We start from the raw sequence: 24,077 nt of genomic DNA on the forward strand, positions 1-24,077 counted from the left end.
GGGGGCTCCGGGCCTGGCCCCGCCCCACCCGAGGTGCAGGGGGGCGAGCCACTGCGACCCCCTCTCCTATGGCCGTGGGGATCATTAAGGCAGAAACAAGAGGAGAAGCAGCTAGGCGGAGGGATGCGGCTGGGAGCCGTCCCCCCCCAGATGGAGAAAATTCGAACGGAACCCAAAGTGGAGGGGAGGGGAGTGGGAAGAGAAGGGGGGATCAGGCCCTCCTGAGACCGTAGCCCCCAGGCTGGTGGTGTGCCCGTCCCTCCCACCCCGGGGGCTGCAGCCCGAAGACCAACCTCCCCCTTGCGGTCCCCGAGTCAGTATTGCCGGGTTTGGGGAAGGGGGGGCGGAGGGGGGGGGGGGGGGGGGGGGCGCAGCGAGCCAGAGGGGGGCTGGGGCCTCCCACCGTGACCCCCTCACCCGCCGGGGCCCCCGCCCAGAATGGCTATTCCTGGCTGAGTTCTAATACCCTCCCAAATCCAGAAGAGAAGGCTGGAGGGGGCTTCTCGGGCCAGGCGGAGGGCCCTTGAGGCCGGAAGACGGCGCCTGGAAGCTCGGGGTGGGGGGCGGTGGCTGGAGATGACGGAGGGGGAGCCGGACACAGGGGCATCTACAGTTGCTGTGTTTCATCCTGGATTTTTTTTTTCTTTTTTTTTTCTCTTTTTCTAAAAATGTCACGATTAAAATTCCAAAAATAAAATCCCATCCGGGACCTCAGCGCCTTCGTCCCCCAGCCCCCACCTCCAAAAGGAGGCCCCGTGGGTGGGGGTTGGGGGAGAGGGAGGAAAAAAAGAAAAGAGAAAAACCCCCACTTTTCTGTTTTCTTTTTTCTCAGGAGGCCCAGGAGTCTTTGAGGCAGTGGAGGGGTCGTGGGGGGGTGACGGCGGTGAAGGGAGGCAGAGGGGCCACAGCGGGCGGGGGCGGGGGCTCAGGGAGGGCCTCCAGCTGGCCCCCTCCCGCCAGGAGCTGGGGGCGCGGGGGCGTCCTCGCCGGGGGTCCCTGGGCAGGCGCAGCGCGCCCCCTTGGCAGCCTGATGATCCTTTTGGGCCCCCACCTCGGCCGCCGTGGAGGGGAGGCCCGAGCGGCCCGGGGCCTCCTCTGGAGGGGGCAGGGTCCTCAAGGCAGGCACACGGGGGCTGCTGCAGCCCACACCCTCGGCGGACGCATCCGGGGACGAGGACTCCTCGCGGCCCGCAGCCACACTGTGCGCCGAGTCTGCCCGCCGCCTCCAGCACACTTCCTGCACCTCGCGCTCCATGCACACGTCCACGTCCTGGCCGGGGACCTCCAAGAGTCCCTCAGCTGGGGATGCCTCCCGGGCCGCGGGCGACTCCTCCGCTCCACCGGCGCCCAAGGCAGGGCACGCCGCCTCCTCCTCCTCGTCCTCCTCCAGCGTCAGCTCGAATTGGAACTTATCAGGCGGGGGCGGGTGGCCCGGCCCCCTGGCCTCCTCGTCGGGCGGTGGCGACGGGCTCTGCCGGATGGCGCTGTAGTACCAGTCCCGGTTGTCCTCCAGCGTGTCTAGGATCTCCTGGGCGTCCGGGTGGACCAGGTCAGCCCACGTCTCCCATAGCGGGTGCACAATATAGTCGATGAAACCCACCTGCGGAGGGAGAAGGTATAAACAGTGGGCCTGCTGGCGCCGAGGGCACCCTGTGGGATCTAGGAAGATCTAAAAGATGCTGAGACCGTTTGACCCGGCCATCCTGCTTCTCCAGATCCACCCTGGAAAACTGGCACAAGTAAAAAAAAATCAGAGATGAGATATAAGCAGAAACTGGAGACAGCCCCACAAATACATCAGTTGGGGGTTAAGGTAAAAAAACATCGGGGGACACCACAGATGTTCATTATGGTATCTTTGTGCGACAACAAAAAAATAGGAATAACTTCCTGGCAGACTCCTGGCTAACACCCCGATATCATCTTCCCTCCTCCAAATGGACAGAATCGTGATTTTTCTCGAGGGAGGCAATGCTTCCAGCTGAAAACTACATTTCCCAGCCTCCCTTGCAAAGAGAGTGGCCATGTGACCACCTGTAGATGGAGGATGCTGGGGGCTGCCTCAGCCGGCAGGGGCCTTTCCTCCCTGGAATGGAGCCAGAATGGCTGGAGCTTCAACAGCCTCTGTGATCATGAGAGGCATCTCTGAGGATAGAAGCCCCATGCTTTGACCGACAGAAGAGAAACACTGGAAGCTCTGGGGTTCCTGCCAACTTCATGAAGCTGGAGAGCCAAGTTCCCCTTCTCTAGACTTTTCTTACATAAAAGAGAAAAAAAAAAGTTTTATTTTGTTTGGGTCACTGTGAATTCCCAACTACTAAATACTTAAATGTCCCATCAACAGGGGAATGACTACACAAACCATTATTTAACTATATCTGTGGGAATACTATACAGCAGTGGAAAAGGATGAGCTAAAGCTATATGTAATAGCTCAGAAAGATCTCCAAGACGTTGTTGGGAAAAAAAGGGCAAGCTGTATATCAATGAGTATATATTGATGCAATTTATATTTTTTTAAAAAGCTAAACCCACAAACTATTGCTGTTAAGTTGCCTGTGAACATATCCACATAATAAAATGAATAAAACTGGTTTTCCTTGGAGATCGGTGGTGATTGGCATGCCCAGGGGAAATTTGGAAGAGTCTGGAGACATATTTGGTTGTTAAATCTGGAAGAGGGGGCCAGGATGCTGCTCCACATCCTACAACGCACAGGACGGCCCCCACCACAGAGAACGCTCCGGCCCCACCCCACGTGGCAACAGCGCCGAGGCTGGGTAACCCTGGTCTGGAAGGGCGGGTCTCAGCTCCAGGCCAGGATGGGGTGGGGAGGCCCGCCCACTCCCTTCCCTCGGCTGCTGTGGAGCGGTACCTGCGACTTCTCCACAGAGGCCGTGTGCTTGTCGCACATGGGGCTGATCTCCATGCCCCGCTCGCGTTCCCGGTCGCCCTGCTGGAAGAACTCGGCCATGATGCGGTCCGTCCACTGGCGGTACAGCTCGAGCGGCTTGGTGGGGTTGCTGAGGTCCGCGCAGTGCACCATGTTCCGCAGGACCTGCGGGGGCGGGGGGGGGCGCCTTCAGAGGCCACGCCCTGTCCCAGTCTGGGGCCTTCCTTACCTCCCCACTTGGGAAAAACGGGGGGGGGGGGGGGGGGGGGAAGAGTGTCTGGGGGCGGGGACGTGGCCACAGACGGGACGGGACATGGAGGGAGACACGGGCAGGAGAGAGGGAGATGAGTGGAAGAGATGGGGGGGAGACACGAAGAGGTTGATGAGGACAGAGAAGAAGGAATTGGGGAAGATGGTGGGAGATGGGGGAAAATTGGATGGAGAGATGGGGGTTGGAAGAGGGAGACGCGGGAGGGAACAGAGGGAAAAAGAGACAGGAAGATGGACAACTTGGGAGCTGGAGGCTGAGGGAGAGGGGCCACCAAGACCTAAAGGGGGAGGGAGGGAAGCGGGTCCAGTCTCCTGATATGATGTACGAGGGGGACACCTGGATGCGGTCGGAGTAGTTATCCAGCAGGAGGACCCCCGAGCTGGTCACTTTCTTGGTCTCCACCATGGTCTTCAGGTCAGCCAGGAGGGTCATGTGCTTGGACATGTCCGTGGCCAGCACCTGCGGGCAAGGGGGCGTCACAGGGGCCGCTGAGGCCCTGTCACCCGCCGGCTGGACCGACCTGGGCCTCTGAAGTTTTCACTTGACCCAACCTGGCCCCACAAGCCGCCCCATAAATGCCCCCTTTCCCTGCAGGGGCCTTCCTGTCCCGGACGCAGACCCGGCCCTCCCCAAAGTCTCTGCCCCCGAGATGTCCCGTCCCGCTGTCCCTGCCCCCCGCCCCGCCCACCATGTCGATGACCATCTTGCGCAGGCTCTGCCGCTGGCGCTTGCTGAGGTTCTGGAAGATATCGCAGTTGTCCTCCTGCAGCAGCTTGAAGCCCACGGCCAGGTGGTGGTTCTCCAGCACCGACTCGTCGTTGTACATGAGCGCCAGCTCCGAATCTGCGGCCCAGGACGCAGCCGCGGTCAGCGGAGGGCAGGGGCCACCCGGACGGCCCCAAGGGGCGGGGCAGCGCAGGTCCCGCCCTCCGCCCAAGGCCCCGCCCCACCCTGCCGGCCCCGCCCCCAGCCCGGCGGCCGCGCCCCGCGCCAGCCACTCACTGGTGTTGATGAGGAACTGGTTGGAGACCCCGGGGTGGTCCACGTCGTGGATGGCAGCTGCGAACAGGGCGGCAAGAATCTCCAGGTCCGTGAATACAGCCTGGGGGCAGAGAGACACAGGGATTAGAAAGATGGGGGGAGCAGAGAGACAGGGTAAGAGAGAGACGGGGGCATGTCAAGAAAGATGCGGGTCAGGAGAGAAAGACAAGGATCAGAGAGAGGAAGGGGGTCGGCGGGAGATGGAGGTCAGAGACGCAGGGTCAGAGAGAGAAACGGGAGACTGGAGACCGGCAGAGGGAGAGACGGGGTTGGGGAGAGGCGGGGCGGCGGCGCTCACGTCCAGAGCAGGCGTGGCCAGCAGCACGTGGGTGGACTGCAGCACGTCGGCGGCATGCAGGCTGTTGTGGTAGGCCACATTCGGGTGGTAGTGGTCTTCCAGGGTCAGCATATATGTCACCATCGTGTCCACCGGGATGCGGAACTTTTTGAGCAGGTCCCGCTCCTGAGGGCAGGTGTGGGGGTGGTGATCGCTGCTGGCCCTCGGGTCCCAGCCCTGTCCCCCTCCCTGGCACCCTGCCCCCCCCTCAGCCCACCCCACCTGGAATATTGTGTACATGATGCAGCTGAGCGAGCGGCCGCCGGCGTAATTCGACACGCAAAAGATGTTCAGGCCCCACTTGTTCAGGTTCTCCAGTTCCTGGTGGGGATGGAGGTCAGAGATCAGGAGGCTGAAAGGCCCAGGGACCTCCAGACTCATTCCTAGGAGGTCTGGTCTGAAGGTAGCATCATTATTGCCGGCCCAGGGGGTGGCGTGCTCAGCAGCACAGAATTTACTGCCCACGTCGTATTGGGCTGGAAAATAACAAAGCAACCCCAGCGACTGGCTACCTAGTCCTGATTACCCGCCCAGCATTGCACTAGAATTCCATCTCATTTGGCAGGTAAGGGACCCAAAGCTCAGAAAGCGACGTGACTTATCCAAGATCTCGCCTCTCCCACGTGGCAGAGCTGGGATGTGCACCCAGTGCGGCTGACCCCAAAGCACACAGTAGGTACTCAATAACCACTGAGCGACTGCGTGTGGCACTGGCCATTGCCAGCCCGCAGAGGTTACAATCCATGTCAGCGGAGGGAGCCACCCAGACTGCATCGTGTCTGTTGCACAATCAACATGCAGCCCCTGGGCTTAAGGTCTTACGGAACAGCCAGGACACGGTCTGGCCTGTAGGGGACCTGGTTGGGGTCCTGCCAGGTCCCCTTCACTGGCCAGTGCCCCCATCCCACAGCTGCTGGGACTGTCGCTTACAAAGACGCACAGCCGCCCTGTTCTCCAGGGCTACGTGGAGGGGGCGATGCCAGCCACCCTGGGGGCAGCCCCCAGCCGACGACTGACACAGGGGTCCTGAAGGCCAGCGCCAGTGCCTCAAGATGGGCTCATCTCTGTGGGGCTGTTTGCACTCCAGAGTTCCCCGTGGGGTCAGGCCGAGGCAGGGCTCCAGCTGAGACTGCTCAGCTCCTTCCCGTCCTGCTTCTTCGACTCCATGTCTCCCCTAAAGCAGGTACCCCCAAAACCTCATCTCAGGCAGACCCAACGCCCAGTGCTTTTTGGGGCCCCTGGAGAGCCCAGCCCCCCGCTCAGCCCCCACCCACTTGGGCCAGGAGCTCCTCTTGGTCGGTCTTCACCCCGAAGCGGGGGACGCTGGAATCGTTCAGGCTGCTGCTGTGCGCCAGCCTCTTCACCCCCGTGATCTGAGACATGGGCTGGAACTGCGGCCCGGGGGGCGCGGGCTGCTGGGAGGGTCTCTGCCGTGGCGCCTGCTGTTTTTCTCGATCCTTCATGGTGGGCGATGGGATCTCCACTTCATTCTGCTTGTCTGCAGAAGATGGAGAACGGCCACGCATGGGTACCCCGCAGAGGTCCCCTCACTGGCCCTCTGCACCCCCTGCTTTCCGCAGGCCCTGGGAGGTCTCACCCGGGAGGGCAGACCCCTTCTGGGTGTCATCCTGTTGGTCACTCATAGGCTGGGAAGCAGAGGGGAGGTAGGAATTCTTCTGGGAGGTGGCGAGCCCGAGCGGGGACCCTGGGGCCGGCCCGGAGGTGTGGGGGGCACCCAGTCCAATGGCCAGGTCTGGCAGAGGGGTGCTGTGGGAAGTCAGGGAGCAAGCGGGGGATGCTAAAGAGAGCCGTCGCCTGCCCCGGATAGGCAGGGAACCTTCTCGGCCAAGGACGACACCTCCATGGTGACCGAGAGTGCTGGTGGGGGCGGGCAGCGCTGGGAGAATGGAGGAGAGGGTCGTCTCTGGCTCCATGGGCTGCCCCCCTGAACCCCCTTGACAGCAGCCTGCCTGGGGGTCAGCCCCAGGAGCTGTTTTCCTGAGCTCTCAAGGAACAGCCAGGAGCAGGCGGAACCAGGTCTGGCCTGTAGGGGACGCAGCCACCCATTGTGACCCGGCCGGCCAGGTGATGACAGAGCATGCTGTGCTCCCATTGGCTGGATCTCAGAACTCGGGCACCCTGATTGGCAGGAGCATTTGAAACCCTGAACCCTTCTTTTGAGCTTGGGGGGGGTTCTCCTGAATTTGGGGACCTTTGGTGATAAACTGTCACAGGGAAATGACCTTGAGTTTGTGGGGGATGTCCTAAGCTCGGGGGTCTTGGGTTCAGAGGTTAGGAGGAGCTGGAGATCCCCATGAGCTTGAGGGTGCCAATGAATCTGGGGTATTCTACTATATTCGGGGTCCTGCTGAGTTAGGAAATTCTCCTAAGTTTGGGGAATCTCTTACAGGTTCTTAAGCTTGGGAATCCTATTGAGTTTGGGCAGTCTATGGAATTTGGGGGGGTCATGCCAAGTTTGGGGATTCTATTGAACTTGGGGGACTTTTCAGCTTGGAGGCATTTTATTTAATTATATATATATGGGGGGTTTTTTTGGTGAGGAAGATTGGTCCACAGCTAACATCTGTTGCCAATCTTCCTCTTTTTGCTGGAGGAAGATTGTTGCTGAGCTAACATCTGTGCCCATCTTCCTGTGTTTTATGTGGCACGCCGCCACAGCATGGCTTGATGAGCCGTGCGTAGGTCTGCACCCAGGATCCAAACCTGCAAACCCTGGGCCGCCCAAGCAGAGTGTGTGAATTTAACCACTACACCACCAGGCCGGCCCCAGCCTGGAGGCATTTTAAAGTTTAGGAATTCTATTTGAGTTTCGGGGTTTCTTGGGGTGCAGAGTTTGAGAGATCCACTGGGGTCCCACTGAGTTTGGGGGCATCATAAGATATGTGAATTCTTGAGCACAGTGACTTTGGGTGAGCCAGGGTCCCTTGGGCAAACATAGGCAACGGGCCTCAGGGTGTGGGCGGCCCCGCTGGTCCCGGGCGCACCCCACACATGGTGCTGCCCTCACTCACCCAGGAACGTGGTGGAGATGTACTCAGAGACCTGGTTTCCTGACCTGCTCATCTCGGACAGGTGTGTGAGTTCACGGTTGAGCATTCTCTTGAACTGAGAAGAAGGAGGCAAGAAGGAAAGAATGATGGGGTCACGGGGGGGGGGGGGGGGGGGCCCTCTCGAGAAACTTGTGAAGGCCCTGAGTCGTTCTTCCTTCTGTGCTCAGCTAACAGCCCTCAGCAGGCTGCTGGGGGAGGGATCAGGGTTTCCTTTCCTCCTAGCTCTGGCTGGGGGTCCCCAGGCTTCGGGAGGCAAGATACCTCACATACCCCTCCCTGGTGAGGAAGGGGGGCTCCCCTCCCCATACTCCCCCCCAGGAGGAGCCAGGGAGCACCTGTGGAAGGGAGGGGCTCCTGCCTAACAGGGAGCCAATGGGGTGTCAGGAGACTCCCGTCGCCATGGTGATGGGAGTCTCCTTAGCAACTCCCTCTCCAACCAGCTGCTGAGCTGGGGGAAAAGGGGGCAGGCCTCGGGCCCTTTAACCCTTGCCTTCCCAGAGCCACTTTGGCCTAGGTCTTCCCAGGCATGGCCCCCACTCCTTGGGGGTCCTGGTCCCCAACTTCCAGTTCGGTTTGGAAGGAAGGAATGCAGTTCCCAAGTTGTGTGTGAAGACGTTTGGCGGAGGCAAGGAAGAACCTAGAGTTCAGTGCCCCAGGGGAGGGGGTTTCCCACCACAGGCCCCTCTCCCCTGACCTCAGAGGGGTAGACAGATGCACAGATGAATGGAGTCTGCCCAGAATCAGGCCTGGGGGCCTCTCCTGGTCCCCTCGTTCCACTTCACACAAGCGTCTGCTGTGACATTGTGCATGGAGGAGAAAGGGCATCGGTTCCCCGCCCCCCAGCTCCAGCAAAGCACCCCCAAAGCAGGAGCACACTCAGTCCAGACAGGCAGGAGGGTGAGCCCGGGGGTCCGCACTGGGACGGGATGCTCACTCCTGGGCACACACCCAAAGAGACACACGGACACACACAAGATGGACCCACAAAGTCACACAACAGCACAGTCACAGGCTCCCACGTTACCCAGTTCTACACAGCCCCAGATGCACCAGTCAAGGGGCATACACAGTAAGGCGGTCACTGACACTCGGGGTCACACGCCCCAGAAAAATCACGCAGCCCTGGGCTCACAAACATGGCCCAACACACGCCACCACAACGAGAGCCACAGGACCTCAGCCAGGGCCACGCCAGGACCCAGGCAAACGAGCACACGGTCAGCAGCCCCACGCCATGGCAGACACACACATGTGTGCCCTGACAGTCACCGCCAGCGAGAGACCCACCCCCCAGCCACCCGCCATCCACGCCCAGCCCCGGCCACACACACACAGACACAGTCACAAGGCTTCATCTCCAGGCCACACACGTGCATAGCTGCACACACCAGCCCAGACTGGGGGCTGGAGGGTCCGACAGGGGAGGGCCTGGCCCGGCCTCCTGCCCATCCCCCACCCCGAATTCCCCTACCTGGTCCCACCAGCCCACCAGCCACGGCTTGGAGCAGGTCTCGCAGAAGAAATCCACCAAGGGCATCTTGGAAGCTTAGCCCCACTCGGGGCTGCCACACACGCACGCTGGGCTTGGGGGCTCCTGGGGTTAACCGCCACCGTCGGGGGGCGGGGCGCTGGGCAGGTGGGCAGTGGAAGGGGGAGCCGCGGAGGGGCCTGGGCCGGCCCAGCAGGGCTGGGGGCTCCCTTCCCCTCCGCGCTCCCCTCCCGGTGGCAGCCCTGGTTACATGGTCCGCCAGCCTCTGGCCCCGCTGGGGCCCCCGGAGGCGGCAGCTGGAGGCGGCCGGGGACCCCTGCCCATGGGGGGGTGCAGGGCGAGGGTCCTGGGAGGACGCTTCAGAGGCTCTGGCTCCGTGTGTCCGCCTGTGTGTGTGTGTGCGTGCGTGTGCGTGCTCACTGCAGCACTGGCAGGCTGCATGCGATGTCAGGTGGTGCCTGGGGTGGGGGGGCGTTAAAGGGGCATAGGAGCCCGTGGGCCTCAGCCAGGACCCAGGAGGGGCGCGTGGACAGGCAGGGGGACACACCCCCTCGTGAGGACGGGCCCTCTCCATGCACGCACCCAGAGACAAAGACACACACCCAGGGGCTCCACACACTCACAGACACACGAACGCTCTGAGACACACCTTCCACACCAACACAGCCAGATACTGGACACGCTGGAAAATGCTTTCAGTCCTACACTGACCACACACACACAGTCACAACTCTGAGGTCCAACACATCTATAGGCACATAGTTGAGCACACAGACATACAAACGCCTTCAGACACACCTCTTCCAAGAACACAGACCCACACCCGCACGTGCAGACACACACACTGAGGGACGAACACCCAGATACTAGACACACTTACAGACACACTCAACATACCCACGGACACACTTTCAAATAGACACAAATACTCGTGCAGCCTTACACACAAACGTACCCTGACTAATCCATAAGGTAAGACGCACACTCACGCCCACACACCATCGCAGACCCACACTCAGAGACACAGTCACATTCTCAGATGCTCAACACACCCCGAGACACAGTCACCCTCAGACTCCCATGTTCCCAGACAAACCTCCACCCACGGGCGTACGCACCCCCAACGCAGACACTCCCGTGCACACTCATTTCCACACAGGCATCCTCCCACAGGGCTGCCACCATGCCACGCAACTCCAAGAAGCAGCAATCACATGGCCAGCTTTCTGAATGGTGGCTCCTGGAGTTGTGCAGTGCACAGTCTGCACTACTGTACATGGAAGCCTCGCACCCTCCCCTGCAGCCCTGCAGGCGCACATACACACAGTCACAAAGACACTCAGGTTCACACCTGGACCAACTCACACCTGTGGACATACACATCCCTCCAGCACAGCCCCACACACTTACAACCCCGCTGAATCGCCTGTGCACACCCATACGCCTTCCATAGGTACACTCCTGATGGATCCTCTCACAACAGCCCCTCACCCCGACCCTGCCAATGTGTAGCCAGCAAATAGACAGCCACACAGACCCACAGCTGCAGATACACACCAGCAAACCATACAAACATACGACCCCACCCCCAAGAGAGATGGTCGCCTAAGGACAGATGTACAACCAAACACACACATCTCCACACACACCAGGTTAGGGGTTGGTCCTGCCCAGGCATTGACCCCACCCCACAGGCTCTTTCGGCAGATTGGCTCCGCCCCCAGGCCCCACCCATAGGCCCTATCCAGAGCATGGCCCCACCCATAGCCCCTATCCAAGGACTGGCCCCGCCCACAGGTCACATCTATCGGTTGGCCTCCTCATAAGCTCCGCCCAGGGACTGGCCCTGCCCCATGGCTGGCCCCGCCCACATGCCCCACCCCACTGTTGGCCCCATCCCAGAGGCTCTGCCCAGGGATTGGCCCTGTCCTATGGCTGGCCCCGCCCACAGTTAGCACCTAGCAGTTGGCCCCGCCCACAGGTCCCGCCCAGAGATTGGCCCCGCCCTCAGGCCCCAGGCCCGCACACCTTGTGCGAAGCCATCTCGCTGACAGAGCGGTAGGTCTGCATGGTCTCCAGCTGCTCCAGACACCAGTCCAGCTCCTCCAGCGTCTCCCGGGCCAACTGCTGGCACGTCTCCTCTGGAGAAGGGGCGGCAGGTGCCGGGACTGAGGCCCTAGCCCGTGGGGGGGTCCGCCAGGGGTGCGCGGTGGGGGAAGGGCCTCGGGGGCGGGACCCGCAATAGGGCAGCAAGAGGGCCCCTTCCCACGCCCCGGGCTTCGTTACCTGACAGCGTGGCTTTGCAGACAGGGGTTGGGCCGCCCAGCGGGGACCGCCTGCAAAGAAATGGGGCTCCAAGGTCAGCCTGTGCCCCGACCCCCGGATCCCTGCCTCCCTTTCTCCCTGAATGGCACCGACTTTTCTTGTTCTGAGCGCTGTGTGCACACGGCCACGTCCTCTGCCTGCAGCCTGTCACAAGAACCCATTTTACAGATGAGGAAACTGAGGATCAAGGCTCAGCAGTGGGTTCAGGTCCTGTGTCTCCAATGTTGCTGCTTCCTCGGCCATGCTTCCCCTCAATTCCTTGAACCTTCTGAGGATGGCTCTGTCCCCGGACTCCCAGAGGGACCAGCAGCTCTCGGCCACACCCCTGCCCCAAAATAATGAGCACTAGTCCTATTTAGTGAGCACCTAAGTATTGTGCTAGACAATGTTCTAGCACTTTCTATATATCATCTTCTAGACTCTTCACAGCAGCCACCTACGGGAGGCACTATTAAATTCCCATTTTTATGGAGGGGGAACAGAGGTTCCACAGGATGCTATTTGCCCAGCAAGTTGGCATCAGGGCCAAGAGTGGCCCCAAGGTGGGGTGGCTGGCCACCCATGGCCTCACCACCGTGTGTCTGGACCCCTCAGTCTTTATTTATAAGCTTTATTTAAGTCTTTATTTATAAGCTTCTGTATCTCAGGCATTCGAATCGCAATGGTTTACTGGCTCAGGGAGCTATTGCCTGAACAGAGGCTCAGAGAGGTCAAGCGCCTGCCTGAAGTCACACAGCAGAGCGCACAGTTGAACCCAGCTGTGATGTGCCTCGTGATCAGGGGCACCGAGGCGCAGCCTCGACTTACTTGTTGCTGGGAATGGGCACATTGGTCAGAAGTGAGAAGTTGTTGCGAACGCTCCGGAGGCTGGCCAGCACCTGGGATGGGGAGCAAGGGTCAGGAGAGGGGCAGCCTGGGCTGTGCCCCTGTCCCCAAGTGAGGGTGAGGGTCGGAGCCCCTTTCCTCCTTAGGGGCGGGGTCTCACCTGGGCGAACGGTGTCACGATGAGGTCCTCAGCGTGCCTGTGGTGAAGGACAGGGGCAGGTCAGGAGTCCTCATGGCGGGAGCCCCAAGGGCCTGGGTGGACAGGGGCTGGGGTCCCCGAGAAGCAGCTCTCTGGGGTGGCCACTGCGGGCGCTGGGCCTGGGAAAGCTGGTGGGCAGGGCGGGGGCTCCGTGGGGTGGGGGGAGGCTGGGAAGTGCCCCCCTCCCTGCTGGGAAGGGCAGCTGCGCTGGGCCAGGCCTGGAGGAGCTGGCGGGTGGGGAGGGGGTACTCACGCCTCGCTGGTGACCGACGAGTTCCGGGACATGGTCTTGGGCGACATGTCATAGTCGCTGTCCGAGCGGTACAGGAAGGACTCGCGGCGCTGGCTAGTGGCCGGCCCGGCGTGCAGCACGAGGCCGGGGCTCGCCTGCGAGTCCAGGGGGCTGCGGCCGGGGGACGGCGCTGGCCCATTCTCGGCCTCGAGGCTGCAGGGGGCGGGCGGGAAGAGGGGTCAGGGCCAAGATGGAGTCAAGAGGAACAAGGGGACCAGGGACTTCCCGGCAGAGATGGGGGCAGATAGAGGACATTAAAGACAGCAGACCCCCCAAATGAGATGGGAGGCAGGGAACTGCAGAGCCAGGCCCCAGGGACCCAGCGGTGACCAAGACAGACCACAGTCTGCTCCTCACAGAGATGACAAAGGGAAGGCCGGACTATAAACAGGCTAACCTAGCAGCAATGCACACCCCGAAAATCATGGGTCCTCCTTAGTTCTACTCTTTCTTTCACACATCAGATCAGCCTCGCTGCCCACATCTATCCAGAATCTGTCCTTTTTTTTTTTTTTTTTTTTTTTTGCTGAGGAAGATTGGCCCTGAGTGAACATCTGTGCCAATCTCCCTTTATTTTATGTGGAATGGCACCACAGCATGGCTTGACGAGTGGTGTGTAGGTCCCCATCCAGGATCTGAGCCTGCAAACCCTGGGCCACTGAAGTGGAGCGTGCACACTAAACCACTATGCCACTGGGCTAGCCCCTAAGAATCTGTCCACTTCTTACCCCCTCCTTGGCCAGCCCCCCTCATCGCTGGTCAGGCCCAGTGCATTCTCCTCTGCCCTGGTCCCCAGCTCTTGTCTGCCCCTCAGTCTCTTCCCCCAACAGCAGCCAGAAGGAACGTGTGACACCTGAGACAGGTCACATCCCTTGTCTGCTCAGAACCTTCTATGGCTCCCAGCTCACTCAGAGCCAAAACCAAAGCCCTCACTGAGGCCCACAAGGCCCTGTCACATGATCTCCCACTCTGCCCCTCACTCCCTCTGCTCCAGCCGCCACGGCCTCCTTGCTGTTCCCTAACATTTCAAACACATTCCTGCCTCAGGGCCTTTGCACAGGCTGCCCCCTCTGCCCAGATCACCAATGTCTTCTTCTTCGCCTCCTTCATGCCTCAGTTCAAAAGTCGCCTCCCCTGCCCTAATATTTCTTATTTCCCTTCCTTGAAAAAAAATACTGCTTACCTGACATATTCTATATTATCCTTATCTTCTTCATTGTTTCCCTTCCCTTCTAGAACTAAGCTATCCAGAGCAGGGATTTTTGTCTACTTTGTCCACAGCCATATCCCTTAGGCCAAGAACATGGCCTCGCCCACAGTGCAGGCCCAATAAATGTTAGTTGAATGAATTATAAACGGTATGAATGAATGAATACATCAACTGGATTGTGCCAGGCAGAGAATGAAAATGAGGTGGATGACTCCAGGTCACTGGAGAGGTGACTGTAGCTGCTGTGGTTGAGGCTGGCCTCTCCGAGGAGGGGACATCGAGGCAGGGCCTGAAGGATGAGAAGGACCAGGCCCCAGGTCGGGAGGTGGGAGGACACGGCATGTGCAAAGGCCCTCCGGCAGGATTCGGTTTTTGTTGGAGGACCAGTGAGGAAGCTGGTGTGGCTGGAGCGGAGATACAGACAGACTAGGACAGAGACACAGCCACGGAGAGAGGGGACACAGCGGGACCCCAGCCTGGGGGCGCTGGCAAGACAGACCCTCAGGAGGAGGCAGGGGGACGCTGGCCGTAAGTCTCCAGCTGTGGGACCTGGAGGAAGTGAGTGAATTTCAGTGTCTTCATCCACAGAATGGGGACAACCGCTGCCTCCCTTGGGTCACCCAGGTGACCAGCGTTAAGACGGGCAAAATGCTCGGAATGGTGCCTGGCACAGAGCACACACACAGATCAGTGGTAATTACAAGTCTCTCAGCCCCACGGATGCCACTTGGGAGTGGACTCAGGAAGGCAGTCAATATGGAGAACTGAGGATGAAAGCGGGGAGCTGGGTGCCTGCGACATGCTGTGTGGCTTTTGGAAAGCCACTGCCCTCTCTGGCTGTTCCTCTGTTGTTAAGGTGAGGGGGTTAGACCGGTCAGCAGACTTCAGGCTATGCTCTGGTGGGGGCGAGGGGGAAGGGGGAGGAAATGGAATCCTCCTCTTTCGGGTCCACCTATTGAGAGTCAGCATAAGATTTTATTTGAACGGTCCGTTGCTGAGAAAGAAGTCTGGAATCGCCTAGACCAGAACAGCGATACCAGCTTCCGCATACTGAGCCTTTTTTCTGGGCCAGTCCTGGGTGGGGGACCAGGGAGGGACTTCATTGATTCCATTTTACAGATGAAGAAACTGAGGTTCAGAGAGGGAAATGATTTGCTCTGGGTCACACAGCAAGATCATGGTGGGGTCAGAATTCGAATCCAAGTCTTGTGCCTCCTCAGACTAAAATGTTAACCTGTGCTCTCTGCCTGCTTGACTCCCATCAGAGCACAGGGCTCCCACATCCCTCCCCCGGGCCAGGCAGCTGGCATAAAAAGCAAAGGGGGGTGGGGGAGGCTGGCCTGGTGGTTAAGTGTGTGCACTCTGCTTTGGCGGCCTGGGGTTCGCAGGTTCGTATCCAGGGTGTGGACCTATGCACCGCTCATCAAGCCATGCTGTGGTGGTCTCCCACATACAAAATAGAGAAAGATGGGCACAGATGTTGTCTTGGGGGTGGTCTTCCTTAACCAAAAAGAAGAAGATTGGCAACAGATGTTAGCTCAGGGCCAATCTTCCTCACCAAAAAAAAACCCAAGGAAAAAAACAAAAAACAAACCCTGTGAACCACCACTCCACACCTACCAGGATGGCTAAAACAAATGAAAACTGACAATAATACCAGTGGTGACAAGGATTCGGAGCAACTGGAACCCTCATTCATTGCTGATGGGAATGACAGGGGTATGGCCACTGTGGAAGACAGTTGGTCGATTTCTTATGGAATTAAACATACACTTCCTGTTTGATCCAACAAATCCACTCCTACGTATCTACCCAAGATAAATGAATATATATACCCACTCAAAACCCACAGACAAATGTTTATAGAATTTCTGCCCATAATCACCCAAGACTGGAAGCCACTAAACCCAACGTGCGTTCACTGGTGAGCGGGTAAACTGCGGCCGGTCCACACCATGGAAGACTGTTCAGCAATTTAAAAAACACCAAAAATAAACTGTGAAAAAATAATATATATTTGGCCTCTGCCCAGTTTCCTGGCACATAATTCCTGAAACCCTACGTCTCTCTGCAGCAAAAAGTGTCTTGCTGTATGCTAATGAGATGAGTGGCAGTGGGGACGCCTGGACAGCCTGGGGGCAGGGGGGGGCGCTGGCTGCCAATCATGTGATTAGAGGGTGGAACTTTCAGCCCCAACTTGGGACCTCTGGGGACGGGGAAGGGACCAGGGGTCAGTTAATCACCAACGGGATGGCCAACGACGTCATCGGCCACGCCTACACCACGGAACCTCCATCAGAGTCCCTAAGTGACAGGGTTCCGGGAGCTTCCGAGGTGCTGGGAGGGTGGTGCACACGGAGAGAGTCTGGAAGCTCTGATTCCTTCCCCATCCCGTGCCCTACTAATCTCTTCCATCTGGCTGTTCCTGACTTGTATCTTATAACAAACCAGTAATCTAGTAGGCAAATCTTTTTCTGAGTTCTGTGAGCTGTTCTAGCAAATCATCAAACCCGAGGAAGGGGTCGTGGGAACCTCTGATTTATCGCCTGTGGGTCAGAAGCACAGGTGGCAACTTGAACCTGAGACTGATGTCGGAAGTGCGGGCAGCTGTGTGGGACGGAGCCCTGAACCCGTGGAATCTGCACCAGCTTCGGGCAGTCAGTGTCAGAAGTAAATTAGTTTACCCAGTCGGTGTCTGCAGAGACTTGGGCAAACTGTTGGGTGTGGGAAAACATGGCACATTTGGTGTCGGAAGTGTTCCGCAAGAGTGGGAAGAAACGGCAGTTTGCTTTTTAACTACTGATACACAAAAACAACCTGGATGAGTCTCAAATGAATTTTGTTAAGCGAAAGAAGCCAGTGGTGGGGATGACGTGCGTGAAAACTCCTAGAACAGACTAACAAATGAATTTAGCAAAGTCGCAGGATATGAAATCAACACATAAAAATCAGTTGCTTTTCTCCACGCCAACAATGAGCCATCTAAGAGGGATATTCAGAAACAAGTCTGTTTGCAAAAGCATCGAAATGAATAAGAAACTTAGGAATAAACTTAACTAAAGGAGGCAAAAATCTTGTACGCTGAAAACGATCAACTGTTGCTGAAAGAAATTAAGGAAGATGCCAATAAATGGAAAGACATCCCATATTCATGGACTGGAACACTTAACATTAAGATGTCGATGCCACCCAAAGCAATCTACGGATTTCATGCAATCCCTATCAAAATACCAGCAACGCGCTTTGCAGAATGAAAAACAATCCATCCTAGAATGCATACGGACTCTCACGGGACCCCGAGCAGCCAGAAACATCTTGAAAAACAACAAAGTTGGAGGACTCACACTTCCTGATTCCAAAACTTACTACAAAGCTACGGTAATCAAAATAGTATGGCATCAGCATAAAGACACACATACAGACCAATGGAATAGAACAGAGAGCCAAGAAATAAACCCTCACATATATGAGCAAATGATTTTAGGAGAGGGTGCCATGACTATTCAATGGCAAAAGGACAGTCTTTCTTTTTTTTTTTTTTGAGGAAGATCAGCCCTGAGCTAACATCTGCTGCCAATCCTCCTCTTTTTGCTGAGGAAGACTGGCCCTGAGCTAACATCCGTGCCCATCTTCCTCTGCTTTATATGTGGGATGCCTACCACAGCATGGCGTGCCAAGTGGTGCCATGTCCGCACCCGGGATCCGAACCAGCGAACCCTGGGCCGCCAAGAAGTGGAATGTGCGAATTTAACCACTGTGCCACCGGGCCGGCCCCAAGGACAGTCTTCAACAAATGGTGCTAGGAAAACTGGTTATCCACATGCAAAAGAATGAAGTTGGATCCCTACCTCACACCATAGAAAAAAACTGACTCAAAATGCATCAAGGACATAAACGGAAGAGCTAAAACTATCAAACTCTTAGAAGCGTCATGACGTTGGATTTGGCAATGATTTCTCGGACATGACCCCAAAAGCACAGGCAAGAAAAGAAAAAGTAAATCGGATTTCACCAAAATTAAAAACTTTTGTGAGCCGAGGGGTACTATTCAGAGAGTGAAAAGGCAACCCACAGAATGGGAGGGAAATTTTGCAAAGCACCTATCTGGTAAGGGATTAACATCTAGAACACATAAAGAACTCCTAAAACTCAACCACAACAGAAAACCCAACAACTCAATTGGAAAGTGGGCCAAGAATGTAAATAATTATTTCTCCGAAGGAGAAATACAGACAGACAATAATAAGCACATGAGAAGATGTTCAACACCATCAGTCGCTGGGGAAATGCAAATCAAAACCACAAGGAGATACCACTGCACACCCACTAGGGTGCCTATTATTAAAAAAAAAGAAGAGGGGCCGGCCCAGTGGTGCAGCGGTTAAGAGCGCACATTCCGCTTCGGGGGCCCGGGGTTTGCCAGTTCGGATCCCGGGTGCGGACATGGCACCGCTTGGCAAGCCACGCTGTGGTAGGTGTCCCACATATAAAGTAGAGGAAGATGGGCATGGATGTTAGCTCAGGGCCAGTCTTCCTGAGCAAAAAGAGGAGGATTGGTAGCAGATATTAGCTCAGGGCTAATCTCCCCCCGACCCAAAAAAAGGTCCAGCCTGGTGGCATAGTGGTTAAGTTCATGTGCTCCACCTCACCCAAGGCTCACAGGGTCTGATCCCAGGCGTGGACCTACACACTGCTCCTCAAGCCATGCTGTGGTGGCGTCCCACATAAAGTAGAGGAAGAGTAGCACAGATGTTAGCCCAGTGACAATCTTCCTCAAACAAAAAGAGGAAGATTGGAAACAGATGTTAGCTCAGGGCCAATCTTCCTCACCAAAAAAAAAAAAGAAGAAAAAATAATAACAAAGGTTGGTGAGGATGTGGAGAAACTGGAATCCTCATGCATTGCTGGTGGGAACATAAAACTGGGCAGCTGCTGTGGAAAACAATTTGGCACCTCCTCAAAAAATTAAGTATAGAATTATCAAACCATCTAGGAACTCTGCTCCTAGGCACACACCCCAAGAATTGAAAGCAGGGACTCAAAAGGAAGCTTGTCCACCCGCGTTGACAGCAGCGTCCTTCACGATAGCTCAAAGGGGGAAACAACTCAAGTCCATCAGTGGGCGAATGGATAAAGAAAATGTGGTATATACACATGACACAATGGAATATTATTCAGCCTTAAAAAAGAAGATAATTCTGTCACACGTACCACACCGTGGATGACCCTGGAGGACACTGTGCTGAGTGGAATAAACCAGACACAGAAGGACAGATACCGTATGATTCTATTTATAGGAGGCCCCTAGAAGAAACACATCCACAGAGACAGGAAGGAGGATGGATGGGCCAGGGGCTGGGGGAGAGAGGGGGAGCTGGTGTCCAATGAGGACAGAGCTTCAGTTTGGGAAGATGAGAAGGTTCTGGAGACGGATGGTGGGGATGGCTGCACAGCAGTGTGAATGTGCTAAATGCCACTGAATTGCACACTCAAAACTCGTTAAAATGGGAAATTTTATCTTACGTAGATTTTACCACAAGAAAAAAACCTCATACAATGTAAAAAGGGTGAATTTTACAATATGTTAATTTTAAAAAGTGAATTGGGAAAAAAAAAACCACTCAAGATGGAATACTCTTAGTCCATGAGCTTGGGCCTTTGAGGATAATGCCCATTTATTGAGTACCTGCTGTGTACTGGACACCAGGTTAGATCCTTTTAAGTATACAGTAATAAGAAGACACTTATTGAGGGGCCGGCCCACTGGTGCAGCGCTTAAGTGCACACGTTCTGCTTCGGCAGCCCGGGGTTTGCCAGTTCGGATCCCGGGTGTGGACCTGGCACCGCTTGGCAAGCCATGCTGTGGCAGGCGTCCCACGTACAAAATAGAGGAAGATGGGCACGGATGTCAGCTCAGAGCCAGTCTTCCTGAGCAAAAAAGAGGAGGATTGGCAGCACATGTTACCTCAGGGCTAAGTTTCCTCAAAAAAAAAAAAAGAAGACACTTATTGAGAACTTCCTATGTGCCTGGCCCAATTGAAGTGCTTTACAGACATGAACCCAGTGATGTCTCCCACCGACTCTCTGAGCTGGGTGCTGTTAGCGCCCTGGTTCAACGAGGAGGCCCAAGCACAGAGGGGAGGGTGGCGAGGGGCTGGTGGCCTCGCTGCCCATAACCATGTCCCGTGTCCGAAGGCCCAGCCTAGACTAGTGTCAGCGGGGAGGGGAGAGGAACAGCCCCACCAGCGGATCCCAGCCCCGCCCCAGGAACCGGAGCCGCACTTTGGGAAGGTGAGACCAAACCCCAGCGCTGGCAGATCCTGCGGCCTCAGGGGACTCTGCTCACGTAAGCAGGAGCCCAGAGGCCGGGCCGGGAGGCCGCTGTTTGTGCTTCCAGGAGCAGAGGTCCCCTGGGCTGTGGGAGGGCACGGGGAGGGGTGGTGAGGCCTGTTGGACTGCAGCCCGAGTTGGGGGTCGAAGCTAGCCCCTAGAATCGGACCCCTGCCCCACACGGGGCTGTGGGTGTCACCCTTCTGGGCTGCTGCTGCTTGAGGTGGGCCCGAAGCCAGGCCAGAGGCTGCACCGGCGATGTCCCAAAGAGACCCAAAGCCACCAAGTGGAGTCAAGGGCAGCTGACAGGCCGTGACATCATAGCCACACGCCCGGACGCCCCATCGACAGGGAAATGACCACCCATCCTTTGAACACGGCGACCACTCGGTGGCCTTTGCCAGTGAAGTTGCTACCTGCCTCCCCACTTCCGAGCCCCCCAGACCTGTCCACCTGGGCTCCCCGAGCATCAAACTGGGCCTCTGGGAGACTCTGCCGCCCGGGGGCCGACGAGACCTCAGAGAGCTCTGCCACAGGGGCTGATGGGAAACAAACAAGCCTGGGGCGGGGGACAGGGAAAGAGGACATGTCCCAGTAGGTGAAAATCATAAAATAATGAAAGTAGCCAATCGCTACTGAATGCCACATGTTAGACACCACGCGACACCTGAACCAGCACTGACACCCCATTTTCCAGACAGAGAAACTGAGGCACAGACAGGATGAAGAACTTGGCTCGTGGTAAAGCAAGGGCTCAAACCTGGGCCGCCAGGCTACAAATGTGCCTGCTGAATGGGGTGCCTGGCTCCCCCCAGGTGGCCTGGAGTCTCCCAGGCTCCGTGCCCCACTCTACCTGACTCCCTGGTGGGAGGTGCCGGGCAGCCTTCATGGAAAGGCCTGGCATTTGCTTTGTGAAGGTGACACGAGGTTGAGGGCAAGGCGCTGGTGTGTGTCTGCCAGGCAGGCACGTGGTGCCGGCTGACACGGCTGTTTGTGGGGCTGGGTGTGCAAGGAGGGTCTGTGTCTGTGTGAGTCAGCTGCGTGTGCTCAGGGACCCCTGTGCGTATACAGGCGTCTATGTGGGTTTGCACATCTGTGTGTGCCTGTGGGGTCTGCGTGGGTCTCTGTGTCCAGATCCACGCGTCTGTGACTCTGTGACCTTCTGAGGGTGTGCCTGTGTGGGGCAGGCGCTGTGACTGTCCCTGGCCCCTGAGCGGGTGTGAGGTGCGCTCCTGTGGGTGGTTGTGTGCAGGTGGGCACCCAGCCTGGGTGTGTGTTCCTGTGGAAGTGCAGCGTCCAAGAGGCTGTGTGGGGCTAGGGTTTCTGTGGTTTGCATGTCACCGTGGCCGTGGGTCAACTGTGGGGTTCTCTTGGCATCGCCACCAGCCAGGAGACCCATGCCTAGCACAGTAAACACCAGGGGACTCCGATTTCCCTGTGTGTGGGAGTGTCTGTGTGTGTGTCGTGTGTGGCTGTGTACGTGGTATGTGTGTCCGTGTCGGAGAGCATATGTGTCCAGGTGTCTGAAGGGGTTGGTGCACAGAAGCAAGAATGAGGCCAGTGTCTCCTGAGAATTTTGAGAACCTAAAGGTCACCTCTCTGCCCCAGCAGCGTCCAGCTGACTCTGAATGTCCCCAGGACTGGCAGCACCTCCCCGCCCCCACCCCAGCTTGGTTTTCAGCCTGGCAGCCACAGCAAGAGGGAGGGGGGGAGGCTGGAGGCACAGGGCAGAGCAGGGCCGGAGGGACCTGGCTCGGGGCCTGTGGCCTGGGAGTGGAGCCCAGGTGACGCTGGACACCCATATCTGCCTCCAGGGTGAGTGCCAGAAGCCCAGGTTTGGGGGCACAAAGAGGGTGAAGGGATCCGACTTCAGGTAGGCAGGAAGGGGACAGGACCCAGCACCCATTTTCGGAGCCACCACCTGCAGGAAGCCCTCAGCAGCACCCAGACATTTAGGACCAGAGGAGGGTGCGGGGCTCCAGGCAGACCCTGGAAGGCTCCTTGGGGACTCCTCCCCACCCCCAGCGCAGCCTCGGGCGGCAAAGGAGGAGACTGGCCACGGGCCACCCACCTGACAGATCTCCCCGGAGGGTGCCAACAGGTGTCCTCATCGCCGAAGGAGAAGTGGACCAGGGACTCTGAGCCCGCGGGGGGCAGTGTCAGCGCAGGGGGCCGGGGCCGGGCCCGGGGCGCCGCACTGGAGCGCATGGGTGCCAAGCGCCGTCGAGGCGCGCATGCGGACGGCTGCACGGTGGTGTGGCGCGCGCCGCTCGCCAGGCCCGAGGTGTCTGCGGCCGTCGCCGGCGCCGCCTCCACGCCCGCCCTCCGGGTGACCCCCCAGGGACGCCCCGGGCGTTCGAGCGTCCCCGTGTCCGCAGTGCCGGGCGGGCTGGCTGGGCGCCTGCCTCCGCCTGCGGGGGGGCCCACGGAACCTTGCGCACAGTTGCCGCCTCCCTCCCTTTCCCCGGGCCTCGGGGGGTGCCCCGGGCTCCGGTTTCCCGGGCTCCGAGCCCGTCACCCCCCCTCCCGCCTCTGGCCCCGCCTTCCCCCTCTTCTCCATCCTGACGTCGAGCTGGGCCAGCTGGAGCTCTCCGAACGCCGTGCACCCAGGGGGAACGAGCCTGGCCCGCGCGGGCGGAGTGCGCGCGGAGTCCGGGGACAAAAACCCAGGGCAGGGACAAGGGACGCGGGAAAGGTGGAGCTGGGGGGCGGTGGGGCGGGGGGGAGAACAGAGACCCAGAGAGAAACCCGGAGAGAGGCACTGATTCCCCCTGCCCCAGCCTCCCCGACCCCCTGCGGGGTTCCCAGAGGCCCGACCTCCTCCTCTTCTCTCCCCGCCCCATCTCTTCCCGGGTCCAGGCACTGGGCCTGCGTCCTGTCCCCGCAGTGCCCTCTCCCACTCTGCGTCCCGTTCCCAACGACGGCGTGCGGAGAGTCGGGGGCATAGGGGGAAGCAGAGGACCCTCTGCCGGCTCCGGAGAAGCCCCCCGGAACCAGCCCGTGCCCACCTCCGGGCTGCCAACCTCGGTTTCCAAGAGAAAGCGACACTGGGAAGCCAGACCGGATGTGGCCTCCAGGCTACTCCCCCCAGGCTTCCTGCCCCCGCAGCCCACCCCCGGGCTGGCCGGGAAGGGAACTTGATCTGCCCTCCGTGCCCCGTGCACGCGATGCACACCGAGCGCCCGGGCCGGGCAGCCCCCAGAGGGCCCCGCTGCCCCATTTCACAGGCCGTGAGACTGAGACCACCAGACCAGAACACATGACCTCACATGACCCCGGATGGCACGCTGGCCTCATGCCGCCAGAGCCCGACCGCAGCCTCAGGTCTGCGCAGGAAGTGGGAGGCACGGAGCGTTTATTGAGCGCCTACTGCATGCCCTATCAGAGGTCTCCACGGCAACCCCGGCGGGCAGGGATGATTTTGATCGCTGCCTTGTGGCGGAAGAGGAAAAGTGAGGCTGCGGAGAGCCCGGGCCGAGCCCCAGACCCCGGCGCGCGCCAGGGGCCCGGAGGAGACTCGAACCCGCGGCCCCGCGCGCGCACTTACCCGGCCCACGCCTGGCGGCCGCCATCCTGGACGCTGCGGAGAAGCCGGACGCGCCGGCGGAGGGTCGGGCTGGCGAAGAAGACGGGCGAGGAGGGCGGCGAGCGCGGGCGGCGGGGCGCGCGCAGGGCCGGGGGCTCGGGCAGGAACGCCTCGTCCTCGGCCGCCGCCCCCGGGAAGGCCGCCGGCGGAAGCTCGGGGATGCGGCCCAGGCCGCGCGGCCGCGCCATGGCCGCGGGGGGCGCAGGGC

General features: G+C 58.6%; 1 protein-coding gene across 3 annotated transcripts in view; it reads right to left on the minus strand.

Annotated features, from left to right (window-relative positions):
* Nucleotides 1–363: 363 nt before the first annotated feature.
* The window catches only part of PDE4A (phosphodiesterase 4A), a 30,775-nt gene continuing 7,061 nt past the window's right edge, over nt 364–24,077 (minus strand). Inside the window, exons 1-15 of one of the 3 annotated variants that reach the window (XM_046637859.1) lie at nt 23,831–24,071; nt 12,705–12,896; nt 12,413–12,449; nt 12,235–12,305; nt 11,389–11,438; nt 11,131–11,243; nt 7,575–7,668; nt 5,817–6,040; nt 4,765–4,863; nt 4,504–4,668; nt 4,167–4,266; nt 3,853–4,007; nt 3,501–3,623; nt 2,876–3,058; nt 364–1,600 (exon numbers count right to left, since the gene is read on the minus strand). In XM_046637859.1, the coding sequence (XP_046493815.1) occupies nt 926–1,600; nt 2,876–3,058; nt 3,501–3,623; nt 3,853–4,007; nt 4,167–4,266; nt 4,504–4,668; nt 4,765–4,863; nt 5,817–6,040; nt 7,575–7,668; nt 11,131–11,243; nt 11,389–11,438; nt 12,235–12,305; nt 12,413–12,449; nt 12,705–12,896; nt 23,831–24,057 (2,508 nt within the window). In that variant the 5' untranslated portion in view covers nt 24,058–24,071 and the 3' untranslated portion in view covers nt 364–925. Of the gene's footprint in view, nt 1,601–2,875; nt 3,059–3,500; nt 3,624–3,852; nt 4,008–4,166; nt 4,267–4,503; nt 4,669–4,764; nt 4,864–5,816; nt 6,041–7,574; nt 7,669–11,130; nt 11,244–11,388; nt 11,439–12,234; nt 12,306–12,412; nt 12,450–12,704; nt 12,897–22,354; nt 22,789–23,830; nt 24,072–24,077 lie in introns of those variants that run through there. The other 2 variants (XM_046637860.1, XM_046637858.1) reach the window with 2 other exon arrangements.

The sequence above is a fragment of the Equus quagga genome, chromosome 14 (assembly GCF_021613505.1).
Source record: "Equus quagga isolate Etosha38 chromosome 14, UCLA_HA_Equagga_1.0, whole genome shotgun sequence".
Lineage (NCBI taxonomy): Eukaryota > Metazoa > Chordata > Mammalia > Perissodactyla > Equidae > Equus > Equus quagga.